At 36.9% G+C, this 25,446-nt stretch overlaps 1 protein-coding gene across 1 annotated transcript; it reads right to left on the minus strand.

The window, feature by feature from the left end:
* Window positions 1-1,910: 1,910 nt before the first annotated feature.
* Window positions 1,911-25,008, minus strand: ING3 (inhibitor of growth family member 3). The gene is made up of 12 exons (XM_074367162.1): window positions 24,846-25,008; window positions 24,518-24,589; window positions 21,660-21,760; window positions 20,422-20,487; window positions 14,003-14,099; window positions 12,157-12,228; window positions 11,204-11,323; window positions 10,789-10,946; window positions 9,984-10,177; window positions 8,450-8,642; window positions 7,189-7,227; window positions 1,911-5,662 (listed from the first exon to the last, which is right to left on the minus strand). Exons 1-12 carry the CDS (start codon window positions 24,871-24,873, stop codon window positions 5,546-5,548), a joined length of 1,257 nt encoding a protein of 418 aa, XP_074223263.1. The 5' UTR covers window positions 24,874-25,008; the 3' UTR covers window positions 1,911-5,545.
* Between the last annotated feature and the right edge of the window lie 438 nt (window positions 25,009-25,446).

Consider the following 25,446-nt stretch of genomic DNA (forward strand, 5'->3'; position numbering starts at 1 on the left):
CTTCATTGGGATTTTACCCACTTCTTGAATGTGTAATTATACCACTCCCCCCAAAATGCAACATGGGCATACAATTTCCTTTAAGCCTTTCAGATTTGCATTTAAGGTTTGCATCCTCTAAAAGCCTATGGCTAGGTATATGTGTATACACACATTCTAAATGTAGATAGATGATTCTAAATGATAGAAAATAGATAGATAGAAAGATAGAAGATGGAATCCCTTCAAGCAGTGAGCACACAGGTAGAATATTAAACATTTAATCCAATGAATTATACATCCCCAGTGCTTGACTCTCTTTTGTATGCAAACTTACAACTTGGCATGGAGCCAGGATCCCTACTTTTTTTTTTTTCAATATATAAAACATGAACAAATTTAGCTCTCATTTGTTATATAATAGCATCAAATTACATTCTTCAGCTTAATTACAAATTTCATTCCTCTTCTCTGTAGATCTACAATATAATATTCCTTGGAAACCACAATACATTAAAAGAAATTGTCTCAAGATAGCCACATAACTTGGCTTGTTTTCTTTTTAAAAATGTAATCACAGTTCAATCATCCATTTTAATTCTCAGAAAATAAAGTATTTTGAAATTTTCCCAGCATTAAATTTGCTCCCTGAAAGACTGATGTATGCAATGAGGAATGGGGGGGGGGGGTTGGTCTGGTTTTATCAGTCCAGTGAAGGCTGGGAGCCATTTAGCCAATCTGGGTAATCAAGAAGTAACATTCTTTCCCAGAGTATGGTTCTTGGGTCACATGTATACCACACAAAGTCAAAAGATTATTTCTATATTTAAACCACATGATCTCTATTTTTAAAAAAATTTCCCAACAGATAAGTGGACTGGTTTAAGCGTTTATAAATGAGAACCATTGGCAAAATGAAAAATCTTTGACACACTTGGGAAACCCAAGAAAAAAATACCCTTATAATCAATTCCTCAAACTACTAAAGCCAAGTAATCATTTGTCATATTAAAGATAAATAGATACATGCTTCAGGGATACAAATATAAAATTGATGAATTCTAATGGGATATACTAGGGAAATCACATTAAAAGCTTCTACTAGATAGTTATATTAGCAAAATCATTCTAATGAACTGACTCTTATGCTCAGGGGTTGTTTAGAAATAATTTTGCCTGGCCTCTTGTATTCCACTTGAAAGCTTTTTCAAGTAACTTGGTACTGGTGGGAAGGGATACATTTGGGAGTTTTGAGATTTGCAAATGTTAACCACTATATGTAAAAACCTATAAAAAACAAATTTCTTCTGTACAGCACAGGGAACTATATTCAGTATCTTGTAATAATCTTTCATGAAAAAGAATATGAAAATGAGTATACGTATAAATATGCATGACTGGAACATTATGCTGTACACCGACAACTAACTCAATGTAACTGACTACACTTCAATAAAAACTTTAATTAAAAATAAATAAATAAATAAATAACTTGGTACCAATTAAAATTGTCATTTTAAGGTAATAGCATGGAGAGCCCATCTACTGGAGTAGAGTTAACAGTGCAAAAAGAATTAAAATAGGACCACTGTTTTTTTCCTATAAGCAGTATTCAACTTGTGAACAGTTCATCATTAAAGACTAGCCGGTATACACTTTCCTATGAAAAAGTATTCTTATTCATTAACACAGGCCAGTAGAAATGGGGAACAGGAATAAGCAACACCCAAACCACACACATACCCCACCCTCACCTCCCATATGAGCATCTGAATTTTTAACAAGCAGCAGAAAAATGAATGATTATGTTATTTATAGTCTCCCTTGCCAGGAGTGAAGAAAAGTAAAAATATATGGCTTTGAAGAACCTATTAAGAAATTATTACATTTATTTAAAATACACATTTTAATATGCCTAGGTTTCAAATAACTTGTCATTAAATGAAGTTATTTATTAAGCTAAAATATTGACTTATAAGTTATACATCACCTACTACTTTAAAATGGTAATGGCCAGAAGTGGGCATATCTTTCCCTTATATCAAACTTTAATTAATACACAAAACAAAGCAAAAGAATTTTGAAGTCAGTTCATCTCACTTCAAACTTTTTCTCTGTAGCATAATCAAATCATGGATATGAAGATTCTGGGGAAGAAGTTACAATCGGTTTTAGTAACTCAGATTTTGCCATCTAAATAGGGAAATTTAAAAATCTTGATCAGCAATTCTGATTAGTAGTTTCAAAAATTGGGAGAAAAGATTCACCTTAAATTTAGAATTTTTACGCAATTTCCAAATTACAGACAATTTTTGTCATCCCTAGTTTATAATCTTAATAAGAAAAGTGTTACGATTTCATTAAACAGTTAAAATAATGTACTTGGCTGACAATATGTAAATGTTATCATTACTCCTACTGACAAACAATTCCAGGTACAGTGTGAAACGTTCATGGCTAGACTCTTGCTTTCAAGTTCCGTTCCCCTGACAACACATCTCCCAACCCCACGTGCATTTACTCCACACTGCTTTTATGTTCTCAGAATGCATGTGGCTCCAGAACAGTTTCACTGCCAGGAAAACTTTCCCTACTTCATTTATCTTTAGGAATCAGTTCAAATGATATTTCTATGTTAAGCTTCCCAGTGTTCCTAGAATACTCTGTGCATCCATCTATTGTAACACATCAAAATACAGCAATTGCTTGTTAACGTGTCTGTCCTTCCTGCTCCCCACACCAGCACGCACCACACACACACAAACACACACACCACATACATACACACACAAATATCTTTATCCATGTATTCTTAACATCTAGGTGCTTCATGTTTGTAGAATTATAAAAATAAACTTTCTTGAGGATATTTTTTTCTCTTAAAATCCACCTGTTGAAAGATTTCTTTTTAAAAAATGTGAGTTAAAGGAAAACACTGCAATGTTTACACAAAGAGAATTTTACCCCTTACAACCCAACTATACTAGACGTTTATTCTTTTAAGACTAAATTAACGAATTAGTAAGATCAAGAAGAATATTTCTGAGATTTAAGGACAAAGGGCACTAACATTGCATAAAACAAAAATGGTTAAAAAATCTAAAATATGTGGAATTTGCTTTAAAGGAGAAAAGAGCAAAAAAAAAAAAAAAAATGAACTGCCCTTAAAAAAGAATGATTGTATGTTTATCAAACACTCAGCTTCATTTAGGCATTTAATTAAGCCATTTATTGCTTCAAATGTGTTACCATGAACATTTTAATATACACTCCATAGCAGTAAGGCCTCAATTTTCACCACCTATAAACTGTGAACCCACATTCGGATTTTTTTGCGCCACCAATTGTCACACGAGTTTTGTACAACAAAGATTTTGAATGTGTATATTATAATACCCAAAATATCCCTTGATGTAAATGTCACAAAGAATATTAATAGTTGGCCACATCTATTTTTTTCCCCCAATGAGGTAGTTCCACGTTTGGCCCATTATTATATAGGTCTCTGATATTAACAGATCTGCCCATTACTAAGTAATTGCACAAAATGTTGGTTTACTTCTTTACACGTTTCATAAAATAGTCAAATGTTTGAGCTTAAAATTTGTCAAAATGTTTTTCTGAGTGATGTGCTAAGCAGTGGAATTCACACACCGAAAGGGGCTGTAGCAGCTGGAAATAGGGATGTTCCTGACTCTGACAAGGAACTTTCTCTTTGAAGTAAGGCTGTACATAAGGCTTTTTCCTTTGACCAATTCCTATAAAACAAATGAGTTTGGAGAAGTCCTTATATGTAATTAGACAATTAAACAATATCGCTGCGCATCTCCAGGCAACATGCTAATAAGCTAACTGAATACTACATTATATATTACTTTTTAAAGATTTATAAAATCTCCATGAAAACACTGAGTATCATGAAATCATGAGTACCCACGAATGAACCTAATTTAGTTTGACGGGCTGTCCTGTTATAAAATCAGACTGCAGCAGCTCAGAAGTGTGGAATCGCGAAGATGGAAGGAGAGACCTTTGAGATCACCTATCTAATCCATACCCTTTTGGTAGCATTGCATAGATTTTAGTTTTCTAAGTTCTAAGAGGCTCATAAGTGGCTTTGATTAAAGCAGAAATCTCATGGACCCAGTAAGTTTCAATATAAAAGAAATATAATGTAGTAAGTATTTCTAAAGTTTTAAGGATTTTTCTACCGACCAGACTCGATATTATACCTTAAATAAAACCTCCACTAGGCAAAATTTATAATTTAAATAGCACCTATACACTAAAACCTTAGGAGTGCTTTACAGACATTCTGAAGCCAGCATCACTCTGGTTTAATAAAGCCCAGAGTGAATCAAAATGCGAATTAACTGTCATACCAACATGTGGTAGAATCAAAAAATAGAACTGAATTCTAAGGTCCAATCCTGGGGGTCTTATACTTAAGCTGCCTCAAGTCAGAACGACTACGACCATTATTTTCATTTTATCTGCCATAATTAGGCTTCTTTCACATCCCTTAGACTGAAGGAAAAGCCAGGGAGATGTTCTAGAAAAATACATCTGCATTTCAAGTTTACATTAAAAAAATGTCTTTCCCTATTTTTATATCACAAATTCCAAGCATTACTAAAGAAATATCAGATTACGCAGCATTCTGTGTCCTGGGCCTCTTGTCCTTTTTAGATTATGAAAATTGGAAGTTAATTGGAATTAAGAAATGTTCATTATTAAGTGTGTAAAGTATAAATACAGGTAATTTTTTAAAAATTTTATTTTAACACCTAATACAATTCCAATTTTAAGGATTACTTGCACAAAAAAATAAACACATTTGGTATAAAAATGTATCACTTTAACACCCTTTCCCCTTCGGCCCTCCCTCCCCCCAATGAACTGCACTCTATCTGGATGCAGAAACATATAAAGACTAATGGCACAAATTAGTTTTGACCTACAGGAGTTTTTGTTTATGTACCCAGGTACTCTAGAGGACACCAGCCCACTTTGTCACATGAACCATTTCCTTCAGCCCGCTGAATTTAGTTTCACAAAGAAACAAAGCTTATTATAAAGGTATTTAAAAAACCATTATCTTATATTCTTTTTAGAAGCACTGACTTTTTTTTTTTTTGCAACCATTTATATACAGTGTTACATAACAGCTCTGGAGTACAGTACATGCAGCAGTACATACCTGTTTGAATATAAAATACTTTCCTTAAAATCTTCATCGTTGGAATTCCTTGAAGTCTAAATTATAGAATGCCCATTACTTTGAGAAAATGGTTGAGGAGTACAAATGTCTGCATATGTTGGCCACTGAAATAATCCAAGGCTAACTGGAATAATATTCAGAGCACACCAGGAGTGCATAAATAATTTACTTACATTATTAAAATACAACCCATAAAATTCAAGTTCAAGATCTTATAGGATTGTCTATGTAAATCCTTTAAGTGGTTGCCCGGAAATGCATTGTTTCTTCTTTTTCTTTTCGTCTTTTTTAAAGTCCTATATAAAATGTTGAAGTTTTTTATTTCCTCAAAGGGAGCGACCACCCTTATTTGTGCCGACTGCCTCTCCTCTTCATCGCAGCAGTGCACTGTGGACAGTACCATTTTCCTTTTGGTGCTTCTGTCAATCCAACACATCCATAATGGAACCATTCTATGGGGCACTTGAAAGCGAAAACGCAGAGAAATAGTTTTTAGTAAAAATTAGGAAGTATATTAAAATATGCCCCGCAGACTGAATATTAATAATTCGATTCGTGGAAATAGAACTTTGAGACCTAGAAGCTGGTTTATAGATCATTTAGTCCAACTGCCAAGTTTCAGAGATGAGGAAATGGAGGCACAGAAAATTATGTATCTTTGTTAACTCTGATGTTCATGTAATCTACTCTCACAATCTTACACAAATTCACTAATTTTCATTAAGCTGGAGCGTACCTTGACTCCTATTCATAAGGACAAGAAGTGAGATGGGTCTCTTATATAGAAGATACATGTGTTTTAAAGACTTTATTTAATATTCAGCCTTATTTGTTCCCTCATAAAGCAGAATAGGCTAGTAGAATAGCCAGAATAATGAGACATGAAGGGACGCCCTGAGTCCCCTTTCTGGGTGTATCTATTCCTGGGTATGTAGAAAAAAGAATCCCACTGTGCAATATATCCCACAGCAAACCTTAGCGCTTAGAGGAGCACCACTGGGAATGAGAGGGATCAGAGAGAGGGGGTTTCACAGAAATCTCATTCATCATTTTCACCAACTGCCCCAGAGGACAGTTTACAGTGGTCTTCTTGAAAGGGTTAGGTGCTACTGTTCAGCCATAATCACAAACAGCCCCAAAAAGTGGTTCTAAAGAGGGAGGCGGAAGGAGACTCCTCCTCCACGTGAACGTGTGGCTGGGACCCGGCAGGTCAGGAAAGTAACACATCTTCATGAGCCAACCCTGCTCAATCTCCAGATTGTTTTAAAAATATAAATCTTTATTATTAACCTTAGGACCCTGACATTACTGATGAGTACTTTAGAGCCCCGGGTTCTGTTACCCCTCCAGGGGAAGAGATGGACAAGAGGGCTGAGTGTGTGACAGGAAGAAGGCAGCGGAAATCACTGGACAAAAATATTCGCAGCATTCAATTAACACAGCTCTAACCCAAAGTAAGCTTCACAGAAAAGAAATAGGAATTCTTTTCTTTCAGACCGTCTTTATTTTATATATCAGAAGTGGCTCTTATCAGCTGACACCTGCACAGTGCAGTAGGAAACACTACACTAATGGGAGGAAAACAACGCACGTTGGAGCCTTCACCCCAACGCCGTGCTTCCTGAAGCAGTGCATTGTCCCAAAGCTCCAGTTCTCCACTGGGAGAAGTGAACGGGAGTCCAGCTAACACAGCAGTCTTTGGTAAAACGGGAAGGGGGGGCTGCTTCTAATTTTCATACAAGTAACACTTTTTGAGAAATATAATCTGCACATAAAACCATAAAATCAGCTTTAAAAAAGTTAAAATAGTGAACACATTAAGGGAACCTATCCTACTTGGGGGAGGAATGCTCTAGCATTAATATAACGTAATGAACACATCTGCAAACCTGTTTTCTGAGACTGAGAGACACAGAAAAAATATATAAATTCAAGTAATAATAAACTACAATATCTGTCATTCCTAAATGAAAAAATGTAATACTTACATCTTGGTTATCACAGCCCACCATCTCACCATAGGATACCTAGTTTAAAAAAAAAATAAATATTCTTATTATGAGTATATAACCAGCACCTAAATCTAAATTAATTATTTACAACACTGTTAAGAAACTAGAGGGAAATACACTGAATATACAATTGCATTAAGAAAACAGGGTATATAGTTTTTTTTTTTATAATTTATAATTTTTTTCTGAAAGATTTTTTTGAGGGGGACAGAAGCATTATGTGAGGGGCACACAGAAATTACGTGCTCTCTGAAAGTCTACAAGAACTTGCTCTGTAAACCAGCTCAACGAAGGAATCAACTTTGTAAGTGGTTCCTTTTGTAAAGATTTTAAGTTTCTTTCTTGGTTATTTACATACTTCAGCTCTTAATTCTTTCTTGGGTCATGTTAGGTCATTTAAACTTTTGCATTCAACAGTCCATTTCACTGAAACCTCTAAATTTATTATCTATTTATTATATGTCCTTTCTCATTTTTCTTTTTGCTGTTCATCACCAGCACTTTATAGCACAACTTCTTATAGAAAGATCATGTTCAGTGTCCAAGATTTACCAAAAAAAGCCAGTGACGTAAAAGAATACCATGACTCCCACTGTCAAGTGCACATGTTATGAACTGAATGCGCCCCTCCCCAGAAGTCATGTGCTAAAGTCCTAACCCACAGTGTGACTGCACTTGGAGACAGGGCCTGTGAGGAGGTGATAAGGTTAAACGAGGCCACGAGGGTGGAGCCCTAACTGGGCTGGTTACCCTTATAGTGAGAGGAAGGGACAGCAGAGCGCTCTGGTGTAAGGACTCAGCAAGAAGGTGGCCATCTCTAAGCCAGGAAGAGAACCCTCACCAGAAACACAATTGGTCAGCACCTTAATCTTGGACTATCCAGTCTCCAAAACTGTGAGAAAACATATTTCTGCTGCTTAAGCTACCCAGTTAGTCGTATTTTGCCATGGCAGCCTGAGCAGGCTAAGACAGCGTCCACGCGGCGTCTACGGTAGCAGTAGATCGAAATGTTTCGTATAGGTTATATCTGAGGGCTGAGATTATGGACGACTCACACATGTTTCTTTGTACTCCCTGTATTTACAATAAACACATCATTTTTATAAGAAATAGGAGAAAATATATTTAAAAAGCAAGGTATTTTAACTGGAGTAAAAAATGCTAAAAAAAAATGAAATACCTCTTTTTTTCTAATTTATTCAGATTATGCTTTTAGAGCCATAAGTCAGACTTTTACCTGATTACAAATGCAGTATCGTGGTTCATTTGGGTCGTAAGTCCAGTCAACCTGACTGTTTGAATCAGATTCTGGTACTACTGTTGTTTGTTGAGAAATTTCTTGTACAACAGTTGATGATGAAGAACAGGATGATAAGGAAGAAGAGGAGGAGGAGGAGGAGGATTGCTGGCTTGAAGATTTATTGTTGTTTCTGAAAAAACAGTGTCAGTTTTATTTGCTCAGCATCCAAAAGTTACCTGAGAAAAACTAAATTTGTTGTATGCAATGAAATGACATCAAATGTATAAATTAACATTCAACACTAAGTGAAAGTAATTGATAAGTGGATTTACAAGCACAATTGTTTATAGTGACAAAGAGCACTATTTTTCATAATGGTTTATTTTTGTTTGAATTTTTTGTTTTCTGGAGAATAAAAGTATTCAAAGGAAATTCTTTCAAAATATTTTAAAGTTTTTAAAATACATTTTTAATCAGTTACTACTTACCATTGATTTAAATTGTAGGCAATACTTTAAAGAATTAGTACTAGTCATAGCTACCTTACACATAAGTCTTTGTATTTTTAAGCAAACTGAATACTCTTTATCAAAATCTAAAATACAAATATACACAAACATTTGATGAAAATGGTCATGACCATCAACTGACATGTGAATACTTACCTGTGTAGGACAGGAAACAAACAGTGTTAAAATTCACAAGTAATTTACAATTATCTGTATGCTAATGAATCTTAAAAATACAAAAATTTATCATCAGCAGTTACAATAAATTTGGGTCACTAAATGAATTTTTAAGATACCTAGCACTTTTGGGGTAATAATAATTCTACATTCAATTCTACATTGATCATTCTTTTAGAGATTTACTCACAGAAAATACAGGAACACAGAAAATACAACATTCACTTACAGAAAATACAACACATTCAAAAAATAAACTATGATACAATTATTAGGTGATGAATTCATTCGGCCTAGCATTTAAACTGTCATTATGTATGAATACCTAGCAAATGCAGGTACTTTGGGTAAAGCTGCCAAAAGCCGTTAAGTTTTCAAATGTGAAGTTCTTATAATCATCCTAAGAATATCATACACAAAATCTAGGGATATTTTCATAATTTCAACTTTTAGGACATAATACCAAGAATTAAGACAACTTGCTCTTAATCAAAATGAAGAATCTTATTTAAAAAATTTCCAGGAAACACATGACAAAATAAGGGTCTATCAGCGGAAAAATTTCATAAGATGGTTTATCTTAATCAACAAAGGAAAGTAAACAGAAGTCATTTTATAACAAACCCAATTTAAGACTCTAGAAAAATTGGTCTCAACACTTTTTAAAGACTTTATCCCTTTCAAAGGATGTCAGTGTGAAGGAAATACCACGTCTTCCCACCCCCCCAGGTTCATCCTGACCCATGGTACGCACGCTGCCGTGGTTCAGCATATGGAAGCCTGGCTGGACGCCAGGCAGATGCACACTTAGTAAAGGTACAGGCCGCTGTGAGGATCAAACTTACTTGCTCTTTCTCCCGCTCCGGGAGTCAGCTGCAGATGAACTGGCGTTCTGGGTTAGTGTGGTCATGAGAGCTGAAGACGACGAGTAGCCCGCTGCCTCCCTGGGCATGGAGAACTCCTTTCCCAGCTGAAAGTCGTTGTTCTTAAACGCTTCGTAACTGGCTTTTAAGCTGGATGTTCGTCGTCCCTCTTTCATCTTAAAAAGGCATTCATTGATCATGTTAATAAATATAAATACGTAGATTTTCTTTTTCAAGTCTTACTAGTTACAGCAGTATTTTGGTTTAGCCAATATTATTTTTGTTCAAGGCATTATTTTCATCATTGTAATTTAAGCTATTTTATGTAAAGACTTCAGATCAGTTTTCACCCAGTCAGGAAGTCACTACAGGATGGGTAACTTAATTTGGGACACAGACAAACAGTACAGAAGTGAACAACCTCAAGGCAACTTAAGTTCTGAGGTGAGAGAGTGAGCCCCGGGCCTGGCAGAAATGGTGAAGAGTTGTCCCAGCAGGGGCTGCGGCTGACAGTCAAGAACACGAGCCTCACGAGCCACCCCTGCGAGAAGGGACCTGCACGCGGCTGTGGGAACCGAACCTATTTTTGATTTTCATTATCGGTCAGGCAATTTCTGCATATTCGTTTCATGGAACAAAATGTCAGATATCATAAAAATATGATTTAAAAAAGAAACTATACCCTGCAAGAAAATTCTTTCTGTTCACATCTAGTTGTTTCTATTAGGGTTTGCCAAGGACTCAGACAGAATTTACCGTTCTGTTTCCAACCCCCTCCCTTTTTTACCTGAGCTGTGGCCTGGACGGCCTGAGCCGCCGCCATGGTAATTGCCCCCGCGCCGGTTCCTGAAGACAACGAGCCAATGTTATAGGACGCCAGAGGCTGCGAGGAATTCACACTGTAAGCACTGTTGGAAGAGGCCGTGGAATTATTATTTCGACAACCTGTGTAGCATTAAAGAAGAAATAAAATCAGTTGGCGAGAACATAATGTTAGTGAACTTAAAATGTGTTATTTTCCAGCACAGATACAATCAGTAAATTTAAAATTTCCAAGTCATATTTTCTCCTCTTTTTCTTTCTTCCTACGTAGACTTTAACCAGGTAAAAAGTCTTTATAATTAATCTTAAATGCTTTCATTTCCCCTCATTTTAATACAAACAAAAGAAGAAAACAATTCGAGTTAAGATAATAAACTTACCTAGTGTATTCTCCTTAGAAGCATCTGATGTTAAGGTAGACAAAAGAGCTTCAGATTTAAACTTCTTTTCAGGTATGTGATCTGTTGTCGTATGATGAGAAGTTGGATTGTATTTCCTTTCTGAATGTAAAGAATTCACGTGTTTTTAGATTTTAGAGAACAATGAACAGGGCATAATACTTTCACCTGGTTATAAACCGATGCAGTTATGATCTGAGTTTCTCATGGAATAGAGAGCATCATATTTTCTTAGAAGACAGGACAAATAGAACTCTCTGTGTCACATGTCTTATTAAGAGCAGACTGTTCAGACCTTCAAAAACACTTCAGTAGCAGAGAACTGAAGATAACCCACGATGCACTGGGGTTTCACATAGAACATGAAGGGAATTTCATTTTCAAAACATTATCTACAACTTAGGATAGTTTTCCATCAACCTTTTTTTCATATCAAACTGATTTGTCAAAAAAAGGACCAATACAGGAGGCATCTAGCCAGCCAGGTTCTGACAAACAGTCATCCACTCACTAACTCGTGGACCATTTGAGACTTCTATCACGTGCCACGCAGTAGGCGAGGCACTGGAGCAGCAAGGATGACAGAGACACAGAGACCACAGCAAACAGTTCACTGTCTGGCTGATTTGTAACACTCCCTGGGGAGAACTCCCTGGTGTCTGTATGGAGTGAGTATATGCTGCTGTTAGTACCAAACATCCTTCTTCTGTGAATTCCAGGGAAAACAGACTCCCTGCTCCCAAATCAAATACGCTGTTCCCAAATGAAGAAGACAAATCTGCCTGTGATGGCAATGAAGAGATACACCTCACAAAATAAAGAAAAGGGAGGATATCTGTTTCTCAATCGGTTGTATAGAGCTAATGAAAGAGAATTCATAATGTAATGAATTTTTAATTGTCTTTAAAATTTTAGCTGCCCTAAATCCAACTTACTTTCCACTGGAGTATGTGAGTGAGCGTGGTGATTGTTCACTGGCTGTGAAGGGGTATCTAATTCCAGAGATCCTAAAAAATAAAAAAAGAGAGCATAGAGGTACACCACCATGAGGTGCCACCACAGAATTTCACACATCAGTCAACTAGAGGCACGGCATCCCCTCACCCAGCAGAGGACTGGCAAGCCCTGATGCCTATGCCGGTGTCATTTTAGCCAAACACATTAGAGGGTCCACTGCCAATTTCACCCTGAGCCAGTCTCATCCTCTTTCTCAACAATAACGAATTCATTTTTCGATATTTACCTTGAGTACAAAATGGCTCAAGCATGCTAACGTCTAGTTAGGGAATTCATGACCTTTGGTACCACATAAGTGGACAAATGAGTATTATAACTCCATTACTGATAAGATCTGAAAAACTCAACCTAGCGTTACTGAGTTGAAGACCTCTTAATGGGAGATCCTCAAGTGTTAGGCGATGGGACAGTATTAGTTGAAAGAAAATTCTTCGATCATTAAAATGACATGAGATAGCAGAGACTTCCTAAAAGAAGTTAGGGATTTTGCTTGTGAAAAGTGATGCTCAGAAGCTCTACTGCCAAGCTTTGGAAAACTGTTAAAGAAATTTCCTGGGTATATTTTGATCCCTTGAGATGAAATTATGGCAGGGCACAGGGTGGAGCAGTTTTTTATCGATATGATTTAGTTTCATATGTCTGTGTCCTTACAGAGGATGCTTCATTAACCTTCCTGCAGTACTGAATAGGCATGAATTATTACTCACAGCTAAGCTACTATTGGCATTTCAAAAAACTAAAATAAAATATTAATTTTGTCTCAAAACACTTATCCTCAGATAGGGCTCCCTTGGAATAAAAGTATCACAAGTAAGTTAGATGATCATCTGAAGTGATGGCTCTATTTCTTCAATACAAAAGTGCAACTATGGGTACCAAGATGGATTCGTGTCTGGCTGCTTCTCTAGTTGACTTCTGGTGAGTACATAAACAGAGATACATAACCTAATGCTGTAAAGAAACCTTTCATCTGTGTGTAGAAATAGGTACATGTTCTTGCTGTTGAAATGCACCAAGAAAAGAAATGCTTGAACCCTTAATTAAATTTGAGTAGAGATCAGTCATAATACTGTCCTGATTCAACTAATATTTAGTGAGTGCCTACTCTGGGCTTAGCACCGCACTATCTGCTTTTACAGACGTTACCTATTTAGGCTGGAGGAGAGGCTAACTTAAAGAAACAGAACTCTTGTCTCCATTTTGGAGAAGTCTCCTGAGTTAAACCCCAGAAGTGATAAGGGTAAATTTTAGCAGGAGATCAAATCAAGCCTTGCAAATAAGTACTAAAATGGCCTCTGCTGATAGAAAGTTAGGAAAGACTTCATTGAGAAAAGAGGAAGTATTGTAGAACTCATTAATATCTTTCTTAGTAAACAGTTGAGGAAAAGCTTTAACGTAGCTCTTAAGAAGTAAAAATAACAACCTTCCTCAATGCTTAAGTGCAGTAAGCAGGCAGGGCAAAATCAAAACATCTAATGACAGATGGCTAACCTGTTTCTACATGGTTATATTTCTTTGAATCTTTGTTCTTAACACTCAGCTTACTAGCACATATATATATATTAGAAATGGAATGACTTGATACTTTATTTTCATAAAGAGTGAGTGGATCATACACTATCTGATCTCTCCAAGGATCCATGACCCAAACAGTCCAACTGCTAGGGACCAAGCTATCCCGCCCAGTTGCCACAATTGAGCGTCTCCTCAATGATGTGTTCATGTACTGTCCAACATTGATGGAAAACTGTAAATTTTACTTACGCCTCTCTAAAATTTCTGTAATTCCAGCATTATCAGCTTCCAGCTCCATTTTAAACTTAGCCAGTTCCTGATCCAGCTTTCTCAAGTGTCGATCTACCTGTTTCAAAGAAGATCAAAGATAACCACCACAATTTGGGACACTATTAAAGTGTCAGTTTTATGAGGAAACCTAAATCTTCATTTCGTTTCGTTAATCTGCTTTGTGTTCTCGAACAAGTCAGTTAACCTCCACCGCAGGTCTTTAATCTATAAGACCTAAACAATCTCCCACATCTCCTTGAATAAATTTTAAGTTTTAAGAAACCAGAATCGCACTTTGTTAGAAACTGGAAGGAGGAGGATACGAAAAGTAAAGCGAAACTGACATCAGGGATGGGGGCGGGGCGGCGCTGCAGAGCTGGTGACTTTATGTAGGAGCCGTGGGGTCACATTCAGCCTGACCTCTCTTGCTTGTCACAAGGCCACTCGCACTGCCAGCCCAGAGTAACTATTACGTAGACTGAGGCATGAAAGATCCTCAGTCTACAGACAAAGAGGCTCCTATATTCTATACGTACATTTTTCTAAGACCAGGAAGTGGACCATTATACTTGTAAATATTTATGTAAAGGGTTGAAACAAAAGGGGTTTTTAGCCAGAAAACTACATTCTACAAAGAATCTGGTTAAAATGGTTTTACTGTAATACTATTGCCCTTGGTTAAGGTGGCAAAATTGTAGTTTCTCATTCACCTAGAGATCTTTGGACTCATTTCAGAAAACTGTATGACACCTCAAACTAGCAACAAGTCTTAACATATTTTTTACGCTGAATATTAAATTTTTTCAATACTTTTTCCAATTTGTAACTTTGAAGTAAAACTAGTAAACACAAAGTCTGGAAAAATACTCATGTCATATTACTGACAAGTTTTTTCAAACTCCAGTTTCCCTCAATCACTGTTATAATTAAGAGTAACTTTCTTACAAATATCAAAATGTCAATGATACAACAGAAGGCAACAATTTTAAATAAGACTTTCAATTAAATAATGTGTATCTAAAATGAGGGGAGGGGAGTAGGGTCGAAGAGAAGCAAAAGACGATTTGTGGGTGTTAGATGCCAGGTAACGTGCTTGGTGCATCAGATGGTCTATGCCTCTAGTCCTTGCTCTGATCTTTTGAGATAGCTATTACTATCTCCCTTTCTTAAGTGAAGAAACTAAAGCTCAGAAGGGATACGCAACAGGCCCGAATTCAATAGCTAATGCATCACAGAAACAAGCCTTAACTCTGATCTATTTGTAATAAATTGTGCTTCACTCTTTATACCTAACATTGCCCTCTGAACTTCTGTATGCAAGAGCCAACTTTTTAACTCAAATATAAATAAAATTGAAAATAAATATTACCTTATTATTCATATTTTATATATTAGCAATCAGTGGGGTGTTGGTTTGTGACTTTTCAATAATTTAAAGCCCAATTTTCCCACCTTCACACACAAGTTGTCTTTCAGAACTTGGTAGAAGTTGTAACTACAATATTTAAAATTCTATAGGGTGGCATATTATAGACCCTTGATCCTATTCAAAGAACCTGCAGGTAATTGAGCATCCTTTAATGGAACCTCCCTTTCAATAAAAAGTGTGAACACAGACCTCAGTTATTCAACAAAGCTCTTACAATGTCAAAATTTAATCTCAAGGGAAATCAGAAAAAATGCTCATATTTAAATTCCAAGTCCATTTAATGCAGTGAAAAATACTCCATCACCTTTCTCACCTACAATTATACTACTACTAAATACTGAGTTCCTATTATGTGCTTGGCGCTGGGTATGCAGAGAACAGCTAAAGAATGAGAGACAACCCCTGCCTTCTATAGGAATTAAAATTTAGCTGACAAGTCAAGATTGATATCAGATTTTTAACATAATAAAGGTATAAGTAAATAAATAAATATCTCCTAGATGTAACAAATAAAAAAAAAACAATGAAAAAGGGTCAGAAGTAGCACATAAAGAAAAAAATATAACATTAGGCTGTCGTAGACACTAAGGAGTTATGAATGAGTTAAGATAGTGAAGAATAGATTGTCTTCAAATAGATGGAAAGGAGTAATAATTAAAGAAAACATAGAGACGGGACTACAAACAGGATTGTCAGAGAAAAGGGAAGTGGAGTAAGGAGTGGACTGTCACAGGTACAGACAGTGCAGAGAGGAAGGGTGTTAGAATCTCCGCGGGAGGGTGCAGTTGGGGTGAGATGAAGAAACCACACACACCTGCTAACTCACTCCTCCACCTGGCATTTAAGGATTACCTTAAAGATAAAACTGATAAGGTTAATTATACCTGAAAATAGGGAAATGATGGAATTTTCAATGTTAGATAGCTCAGAAAAAGCAATGGGACCCAAAGAATTCATAACTCTAAAAACCAAATTCATAATTAAAATGAAGACAGAAGAGCCTTAACCACACAGTGTGGTGGGCAGTTTTGTAAGACAGTTTCCAACTATTTCCACTTCCTAATAGGTAAAAAAAAGATTATGAACTGATTAATGTTATAAGCAATTATCAGGCAATAAGAATTATTTTTCTTTGATTCACCATTGCTGTACTAAATCAAATTACAAGTTGGAAAGGAAACTGACCACAAGATTTAATTTAAGCTATAAATCACCAGGATACTGAGTACCAAACAGCCGTAGCAAGAACTGAACTGAACGTGGCTGAACCTATTATTAAGTGCATCCCCTCTTCCTACGTGATTCTGAACGTGCAAAGCACCTGTTCCAGCTGATCACCATCGTGGCCCCACAGAGATCAGGCCAGGCAAGAAGCTAAGTTTCCCACCCCTCCACACACACCTGACCCTGTAAGACTGTACGACTGATTTATAGTCATAAGGAGGGCACTGCTTCAACTGAGAGGTTCCTATTAACCATAGATGGCTAACACAAGGCTGACCACAGAGTCTAATTATTGATTTGTTCCCCTCTTAATGTCAACAAATGCTCACCACAAAAGTGCCCTTATTCTACAACTCCAAATCCCATTCTACAAACCCAAATCATAACTTCTTTAAATTTAAATCTAGTTTCCTTTTTCTGACCTTTTCAGAGACAAAATTCTGTCAACATTACTTGTTCACATAATCATAATCAGAAAAACATTTACGTCACACTTGGCCCCTTTACGTGAAACAAACAAAAAAGCCTCACCCTTTAATTATTTTTACATGGAGTTGTAATCCTTTATTTTTTCTCTTTTGTCTCTTCTAGTTTTCCAATATTCAAATTTTAAAATGTGTCACTTGATGGACTCAAACTGAACTAAATACAGGTTTTTAAAAGTTCTTCCACGATTTTATGGCTTCTAACACTGTCAAATTCTAAAGTTTAGATGTCAAGCTCGCCCTTTCAGAATGAGCACTCAGGCTATAAGGTCCTCAGTAGAAATTCACTGTGGCAATAAAAGACAAATTTATACCCGTGAAAAGATCTGGTAATAGTGAATAAGGAGGGTAAACTGGGGAAGAAAAAGGAAACATGATGGCAAATTACATCTCTGGTAAGTCATGAAAATGATTCTTCACATCTTGAATTATATTTAAACCAGATGAAAATTTGATCCATCTTTAGGGTAAATCAAATACTTATAGCCTTAGCACATAAACTACATCTAATCATTCGCCTAAAAGGCAATAAGGATAGGAGACAAATCCAAAGGTCAAACTCACATAATCTACTCCTTAATTAGAGAATGAGATGAAGAATTCTCAAAGTCATAGGTAAAATGTGGGCCTGAAATATAATCATATCAGGAATAAGCCAGGATATAACAAAGCAGCAAGTTCAAGGGTATTGAGCACTGCAAGAAACGGCTAAAATCATTCAAGCATTAACTAAAAGCTCAAACTGTATCAGAGTATATCTAAATCAACTTCATTAGGTCTTGTAGCCTAACATGGCCTATGACAGTGACATCTGGCTGAGGAACACAAGTAAGTGTTTAATGACTATGAGTGTCAGAATTCTGGAAGGGAATTATTTTAACAGGATAGATTTTTTCATTTGTTGTTCAAATTTCACTAAATCTACTTAAATAAAGTGTTGACTTGTTCCAATAAACTCCTAAGTCCACAAATTTCTTCATTTGTGAATATTTATGCCACCTAATTTTTCACCTTAGGAACTGAGGTAGTCATAATCAGTACAGTGCTGGTCCCAGGAATAAAATTTTTACCCTGATTTTAAAAGTAAATAAAATATTTCAATGAAAAATAATATAATGAGATACCATGACATATAAAACACTGAGGGGCAAAGTCAAACACGATTATATATTCAATTGCTGCATCTTAAAATCTGGCATTTGACAGAGCAGTTCTTCACCATGTGGAACCTGGTCTCATCAACCTCTGGAGCTGGGGCCATAGATGAGAAGAGGTACCTCCACGGGAGAGCCACTGGAGAGAGTAAGAAACAGCGTAGGTTAACAGTGAGCACTGAGGAACAGCAACCATTCTGAGTGGTACCCAAGGAGACTGAGAAAGGCCACAAAATGGGGAGGGTAATAAATTAAGTCTCAAAAAAGAATAGATTTTATATTAAGGATATCATGGTCTCCTGGAACAGCAATGGAGTATTTAAAAAGGAAGGAAGGGATGCACAGAGCGAGGAAATGTAACAAAAAGAAAAGGGGAGGGAAGAGAAGGGATGGAGATAGGAAAGAGCAAAGAAAAGACAAAAGATAGTCTTAGAAATAAACAATGGGCAACAAAGGAAAAAAAAAAAAATAGGTTTAACCTGGCAGAGCTGAAAGGGAAGCAGTGGCTTCAGGAAAGTAGAAAATTTCAGTCAGAGAAATGAGATTGAGTCTTTAAAGGAGTGAGAGCCTACTGCCTGCCAAGCTACGAGCATTGTGTGTGTGTGTGTGTGCATGTAGATACAGATAAGACATAAAGTGATAGATACATGTACACAGATACATCTGTATCTGTCTCTGTATCTCTCTCTCTCTCCTATAAGTTGCAAATTAACACTGTTATTTTATACATAAGGAAACAGGTTCCAAGACTAAATAAATTCCAAAGTCCTGCTGTCACTGAAGTAGCTGAACTCACATCTGCAAAGATCCATTATGGGCACTTGCTTTTTATTACATTTGTTACACTGCATTACATTTATTCATTGGCTTCAATCTCTAGCCTAAATAATCTATTCCTCTCAAAGAATTTACTAATTTTAATTTTCTGTCTGTGTCCATTCATTACCTCTGAGCGAAATGCTCTCCCCTCAGCACAACATCAAATCCAGGTGCCTGAGCCTCTGAATAAATTCTGTACAAAACTCACCTCATCCCCTCTAAGGAATCAACAGCAACTCCTTGACTGAGTTCAGACTTTTACCAGATTCCCCTTAATACCCAACTGTATGAACCTCTATCTGTTAACATGTTTCTATACAGGCTATTCACTTGACTCCACGGGCATGTCTTCCCGAACAGTTTACAGACACCCTGAGGACGGAGCACTTGCAGCATTTCACTCCTCCGCTGCACCCACAGAAAGCGCCATTACACCAAGCAGAGTGGATGAGCAGTATGGTTCATAAACCACACACACACACACACACACACACACTTGTTCAGAAAGCATACATTATGCTATATATATATTTTTCTAAATGCATGAAGTACTTTTAATTAAGGAGTAGAAAGTAGTAAAATAAGATATAAACAAAAGATTACAACCAAAGAGCTACATGATTTAAAAAGCAGGTAGTTTCTAAATAAAGACTGGCACATAGTGATTACGTATGAGCAAGAATGCTCCTAAACAAATTGTGGATTCAAACACAAATGCCTTTTTCTATGTTTACAGACCTAACTGAAGACCAAAACAATTAAGAACTTCTTTAGGGTTTCATCTCCCCAGTAAATTAAGCTACAGCCCACTCTACCTTCCTTTAGGCAGTATCTTTTATGAAACTGTCTTTAGAATAACTGTATGAACAAAAGAGCCATTAAAATATTTTCGCTATGTAAAAATGATCACGCATTTTCTATGGCTTTGCATGACAAATGTTTCCTAGTTTAGGCAGAGCATTCACAATGTGCACCACATGTGGTGTGCACCTTCTACCTGCACCTTGTTCAGCAATAACATTCACATTAACATGTACTTGTTCAGCAATAAAATTGTATCCAGACAAGACTACAAAATAAGATATGAATCCATATGCTAAAGTTAATCAAAAGTGAGCACTGTCTTCAGCTTTAACTTGCTTCAAGGCAAATCAGAAATGAGTATTTCCTAAAATATTTTGGGCGAAGATGCTTTATTTAAAAAAAAAAAAAGCACCATAATTATACCAATTTGAGAAATACTACATTTATCTGTCTTCTTGGTGAAGACAAATTAATCTTACTTACCAAGTCATATATCTGGTTTGCCAACTGTACCTTCTCATCTGCATCTTCCAAAGCTTTATAGTAATCCTGAATAAAAACATTGTGTTTCAAGAACAAATTAATAGTTTAAAAATATGTGCATCCAGAACATATAACTGCATTTTCATCATCACACCTCGTTATTACTGTCAGTCATACGACTCAACTTACCCCTTAGATTTCTCCTCAGTATAAAGAAAATTGTGTTTTTTAAAAAGTTCTATGAATTTCCATGGAGTTTTAGACTTTTCAGGGTACACCCAAGCTGTGCTACACCAAAAACCTAATAGGATAAAGGGATAATGAATGACTTTGGGACACACCTGGGCCTCCAGGTATCCTCTAAGTCAGGACTAATTCTATTATAGATTCTGAAATTTTTGCTCCTAACAGTAATAATATCCTCTCCACAGGATATTAAATGTATAGTTTGCAAATTTCTTTCTCAGTTGATCCTTGAACAGTTGCTCCTATAACGGTTCGGGGTAAGGGAGCTTTACTGCTCAGACATATTAAAGGTCTCATGTCACATACACAAATGGCAAAGTCAGGACCAAACTCTGGCCTTCTAAGTGGTTCTTCCAATGTATCCCCAGAGAAACTAAATCATACCTTTAAAGAAAACCTTGAGGGAACATCTGGTACCCATTCTAATCTGGAAGAGAGCTCTAAGTACCACAAAACTAACAAAAACTCAAAAAATTCTTTATTTCTAGGACCAACAGACATATAAATTTAGAGTTTTAAACAAAAAAGACTTTTTAAGGATCCTTTCAACTCTTAGGAATCTGTTCTTTTGTGCTTTCACCAACCTAGGTACCTAGCAATATATATAATATGCTTCAAGACTGCTAATTTTCACCCCAATTTGTGGCCAAAACTGGAAGACAGCATATCTCTAAAGACAAGGCAACTTTAATTACCTGTAACAGAATGAAACAAATTAAAAGAAAAAATGTTTTTTTTAATTCGTATAATTCTCTAAGTCACTAATTATTGAAATCATTTTCTAAATTACCAAAATGCTTCAATGATTAAAAATGCCTACACCTGAAGCTCTAAAATGTAATAAATCATTTTTAATTTTATAAATCATGTTTAAATTCTAAAGAGCCATTGATAACATTCCCTCATTTTGATATCCTGAAAACTAATTTTTAAATCTCTCTCTCAACGGGTCCCAAAATTTACTGATAAATCATCCAGAGTGTTGAACATACCTTTTTGATGGAGGCCATTTGCTCTTCTCTCCACTCTGGTTTATTTTTCTTTGCATTCATGAAGAATTCACTGACTCTCTGTTCAAGTTGATCCATTGCGTCTAGGACAGAATAAAAACATTCCATAGATGATCAAACTCATATACTGAATATACATGCTTTGATGTGGGGAAAGAAAAAAAAATCTGACCACATACACTCCTTCACTTGGTCTGTAACTTAAATCTGTCATGTTCTAATAACGTAAATATATGATGCTTTAATTACCTTAGTAAAAAAAAAAAAGTTACAATTTTCCCTATTGGCAATTTATTTTTATTGTTTAGTTCAAAACTTTTTCTGATAGTCAAACTAGTCAACAATGTAGAGAGATTCTATACCACAGTCTTTGAATAGTACAACCTTGAGGTCAAAAGCTAATGGTATTAAATGAGCCAAATGTGCCAAAACACAGTTTCTTACTGAAAGCATGAGATAATCCTCACATTTCTTTAAATAATAAAATATGATAAAAAGATTGTAACCTCTTTCTATATAGTATTAAGCACCCCACCATATAACATGACTGAAAGTGGTAGGTACAATCATTTATTCACTTAATGCACAATATTATTTGTTCTGGATAAGTTTTTCCTGAAGTGAATTCATAACGAACAGTAATTTCATTCCACATCTGCTAAAAAAAGGAAAAATAAATGAAAAGGATTTTGGTCCTCTATAAGTTGAGGAAAACCTTTTTACTATATTGTTTTGGAGATTTTCAGTGCATAGCAGCACCCTAACTTATTTGATAAAGAGGTCTCTTTTATTAATCTATAATACCTATTAACTTTAGACAATTCTAATTACTATAAAAAATGCAAGTTTAAAAAACCCTCTAATTTATATAAAATCCAAGTTGCTCGAGAACCTAAAATGTGCAATGACAATGAAAAAGTACAAAGTAACACCTAACCGGGGAGGGTATAGCTCAGTGGTAGAACGCATGCCTTAGCATGCATGAGGTCTTGGGTTCAATCCCCAGTATCTCAATTAAAAACAAATAAATAAACCTAATTACTCCCCCCCCCAAAAAAGGCAAAAAAAAAAAGAAAAAAGAAAAAAGTAACAGCTACCCTTCATTGAATGCCCACTTTGTATGAGGTACTATACGTTCTAATTCATCTGTATTATTTTTAATCCTCAAGATCATTCTCATTTTACAAACAATAAAAATCCCCCAGAAATGGCAATGCGGTCAAGACCACTGAGTATGTTAGTAAAGCCCTAAAATGAACTCAGATCTATCTGACAACAAAATCTATGCTTAATCCCATAGAAAACACTACTTCAGCGAATCTTCAGTGTTTCAAGCACATTAAAGTTAAAATGAATTTTGTGAGCAAGCTGGAGAAACACACAACTGACACTGCCACACGACAATCCACTGAACAGAAGAAGGTGATTTCCATGATGTATCATCTTGTATTATGTGCCACATGAAACTAACAAGAGGCTGAAAAAATAATATTCATGAACAATGGGTATGGAAGTATGTGTGGTGGTGCTGGGACAAAGAAGCCAGAGAGGGGAAAAAAGACAGGTTCTTAGCTACCTGAAGACTTCCACAGTCTGGAATGTTCTGTTCTCTGATCTCTTTCCATGATACTCCTTTCCTCCCTAACACACCCCAAAACCCACATCTTCCCCTCACCCCTACTTTAATAAGAAGAAAACCTGTCAGCACAAAAAACATTCTATGTATAGTCTGAACATAGGTGAGATACATGGGATCAAGCAGATATACCCCATGAGGGCCAGCCATTAATATTTTTTAAGCAATTAAGGAGTACTTAACATTTCTCCAAACAAAAGGAGTGATACACAGTCATCAAGGTACACTTGATTACATATTTTAATTATGTATCATTTCACATTCTTAAGTTTTAATATAGTATCTCAACAAGACAGTTGGAAAAGCTACATTATATTCATTTCACAAAGGGAAAAGGTGTGTGAGCATGATGGACATACGTTTGGTACTCAGCACTGTTTTCTTGCTTTCAAGTGTGATTTTGCTGTATTTATCTCGTTATCTCCAAAGGTATTTATTTTTTACCCTCTCTGAATCATAAACTCTTTTAAAAAAACTTTACAGGGAAAAAAAAAAAGATCACTTAAACTAAATACTGCTCTGTGAAAGAACAATGTTATTTTTGGGGAAAAGTCTCCTGACTACCAAGTTACAACTAAAAGAAGAAAAGTCAAAATTTTTGTTACAGCAGACAAAAAGCTTTATAGTAAAATCTTATTTCCTTTTCATGTTGAGAAACTATCATGCTGTTGACAATTGAGAATGTATCCTATAATGTGTAACTTCTCAAAATGTGACATTCCAAGTTCACCAGGGTCTCTCAAGAACTATATATAACCTGTGCTTCTACGTGTTTTCCGCTCTTGAATTTTGACCACAATTAACTCTAACAAAAACATTAAATGCTGAAATCTATGTTCTATATATAAAGTCTCAAGTCAAAATCTTGGGAACGTTTATGCCAACGTGCACTAAAACGTATATCTACATTCTCAATGAAGGTGTTGAAACTTTTATTGCAAGTCTCAAATTCAAGAAAGGAACACACGTGCTCTAATGCCACCTTCTCTTGTTAAAAAAAAAAAAAAAAAAAAAAGCCTGGAGAAAAGTAGCGTGGGAGACAGAAGAGGCAAGATTCGGCACTGCCGGTTCTTTTCGACAACTCCTTATATACTAGCGAGCGAGCCGGAGGAGAGTCAAATAGCAGAGGCGCTGGCGTCGATGGCAAGTGAGCCTGGCACTGAACGCGCGCAGCGGACAAGGGCAAACGTGCCCTTGCACTTACTCTGCACCTGCAGGTCCATCTCGCGCATCTCCGTGAAGCGGTCCCGCAGGTCCATTGGAAGCTGCTCAATCACTGTCAAATGGAGAGTCCGTCAGAGGGGCGGGGCCAACAACGAAAGTACGCGCTACGTCGTTGCGTGCGTGTGTGCGTGCGTGCGTGCGTCGGGGGGGGTCCAGGGAGCCGGCAGCCCACAGCGAGGCTGCCAGTTACCGTGAGAAAGAAACACCCCCCGCCTCCCCCTCCCTCCCGCCATCCCGCCTGCCCGTCCACTCCCGCTCTCGCCCGCCCGCAGGTCCCCCGGACGGGCCCGCCAGCGCCGCCCACTCACTTTCCAGATAGTCTTCTAGGTACAACATCGCGGCCCTTAGAGCTGGGGGAGCAAGGGGGTCCAGGGGTTTATTTGTGTCACTCGCTGTCGCCGGAGTTTTGTCCCTTCCAATATGGCGCCTCCGCTAGCAGCACCCGCTCGGCTTCGGCGGAAAAAAAAAAAAAAAGAAAAAAAAAAACCACTTTGGCGCCTGACGGCGCTTGCCTCACCGCCGCCCGGAGCGGTCATTGGCTGGCTGAGGCAATGACGTGCGCCGGCCGAAGCCGGCCCCCGCGCCTTTGTGGGAAGTGTAGTTTCGGCCCTTCCGGGCGAGAATGGACACGCCGGGCAGTCCTCCACGTGGAAACTACGAAAACCAGGCGCCGCTGCGAGCCGTCCCCAGCAGAATCCGAAATGCGGTGCCGCTGTTTATTTGTTGATTTTTGCAAGGGGGATGACGGGAGTTGTATGCCTCTGCAGAATACAACTAGGAACAACTTTTCACCTGTTCCTTGCTGCTGTGATTCCACGGTCCGGCGTTTGTGAGTCATGGATTTCAAGTAGTGCCAGGCTAACGGCAAAGGTTCTAACGCTAGAATAGTCAGCAAAGTTCGGGCAATTG

This window comes from Camelus bactrianus, chromosome 7, assembly GCF_048773025.1.
Source record: "Camelus bactrianus isolate YW-2024 breed Bactrian camel chromosome 7, ASM4877302v1, whole genome shotgun sequence".
NCBI lineage: Eukaryota > Metazoa > Chordata > Mammalia > Artiodactyla > Camelidae > Camelus > Camelus bactrianus.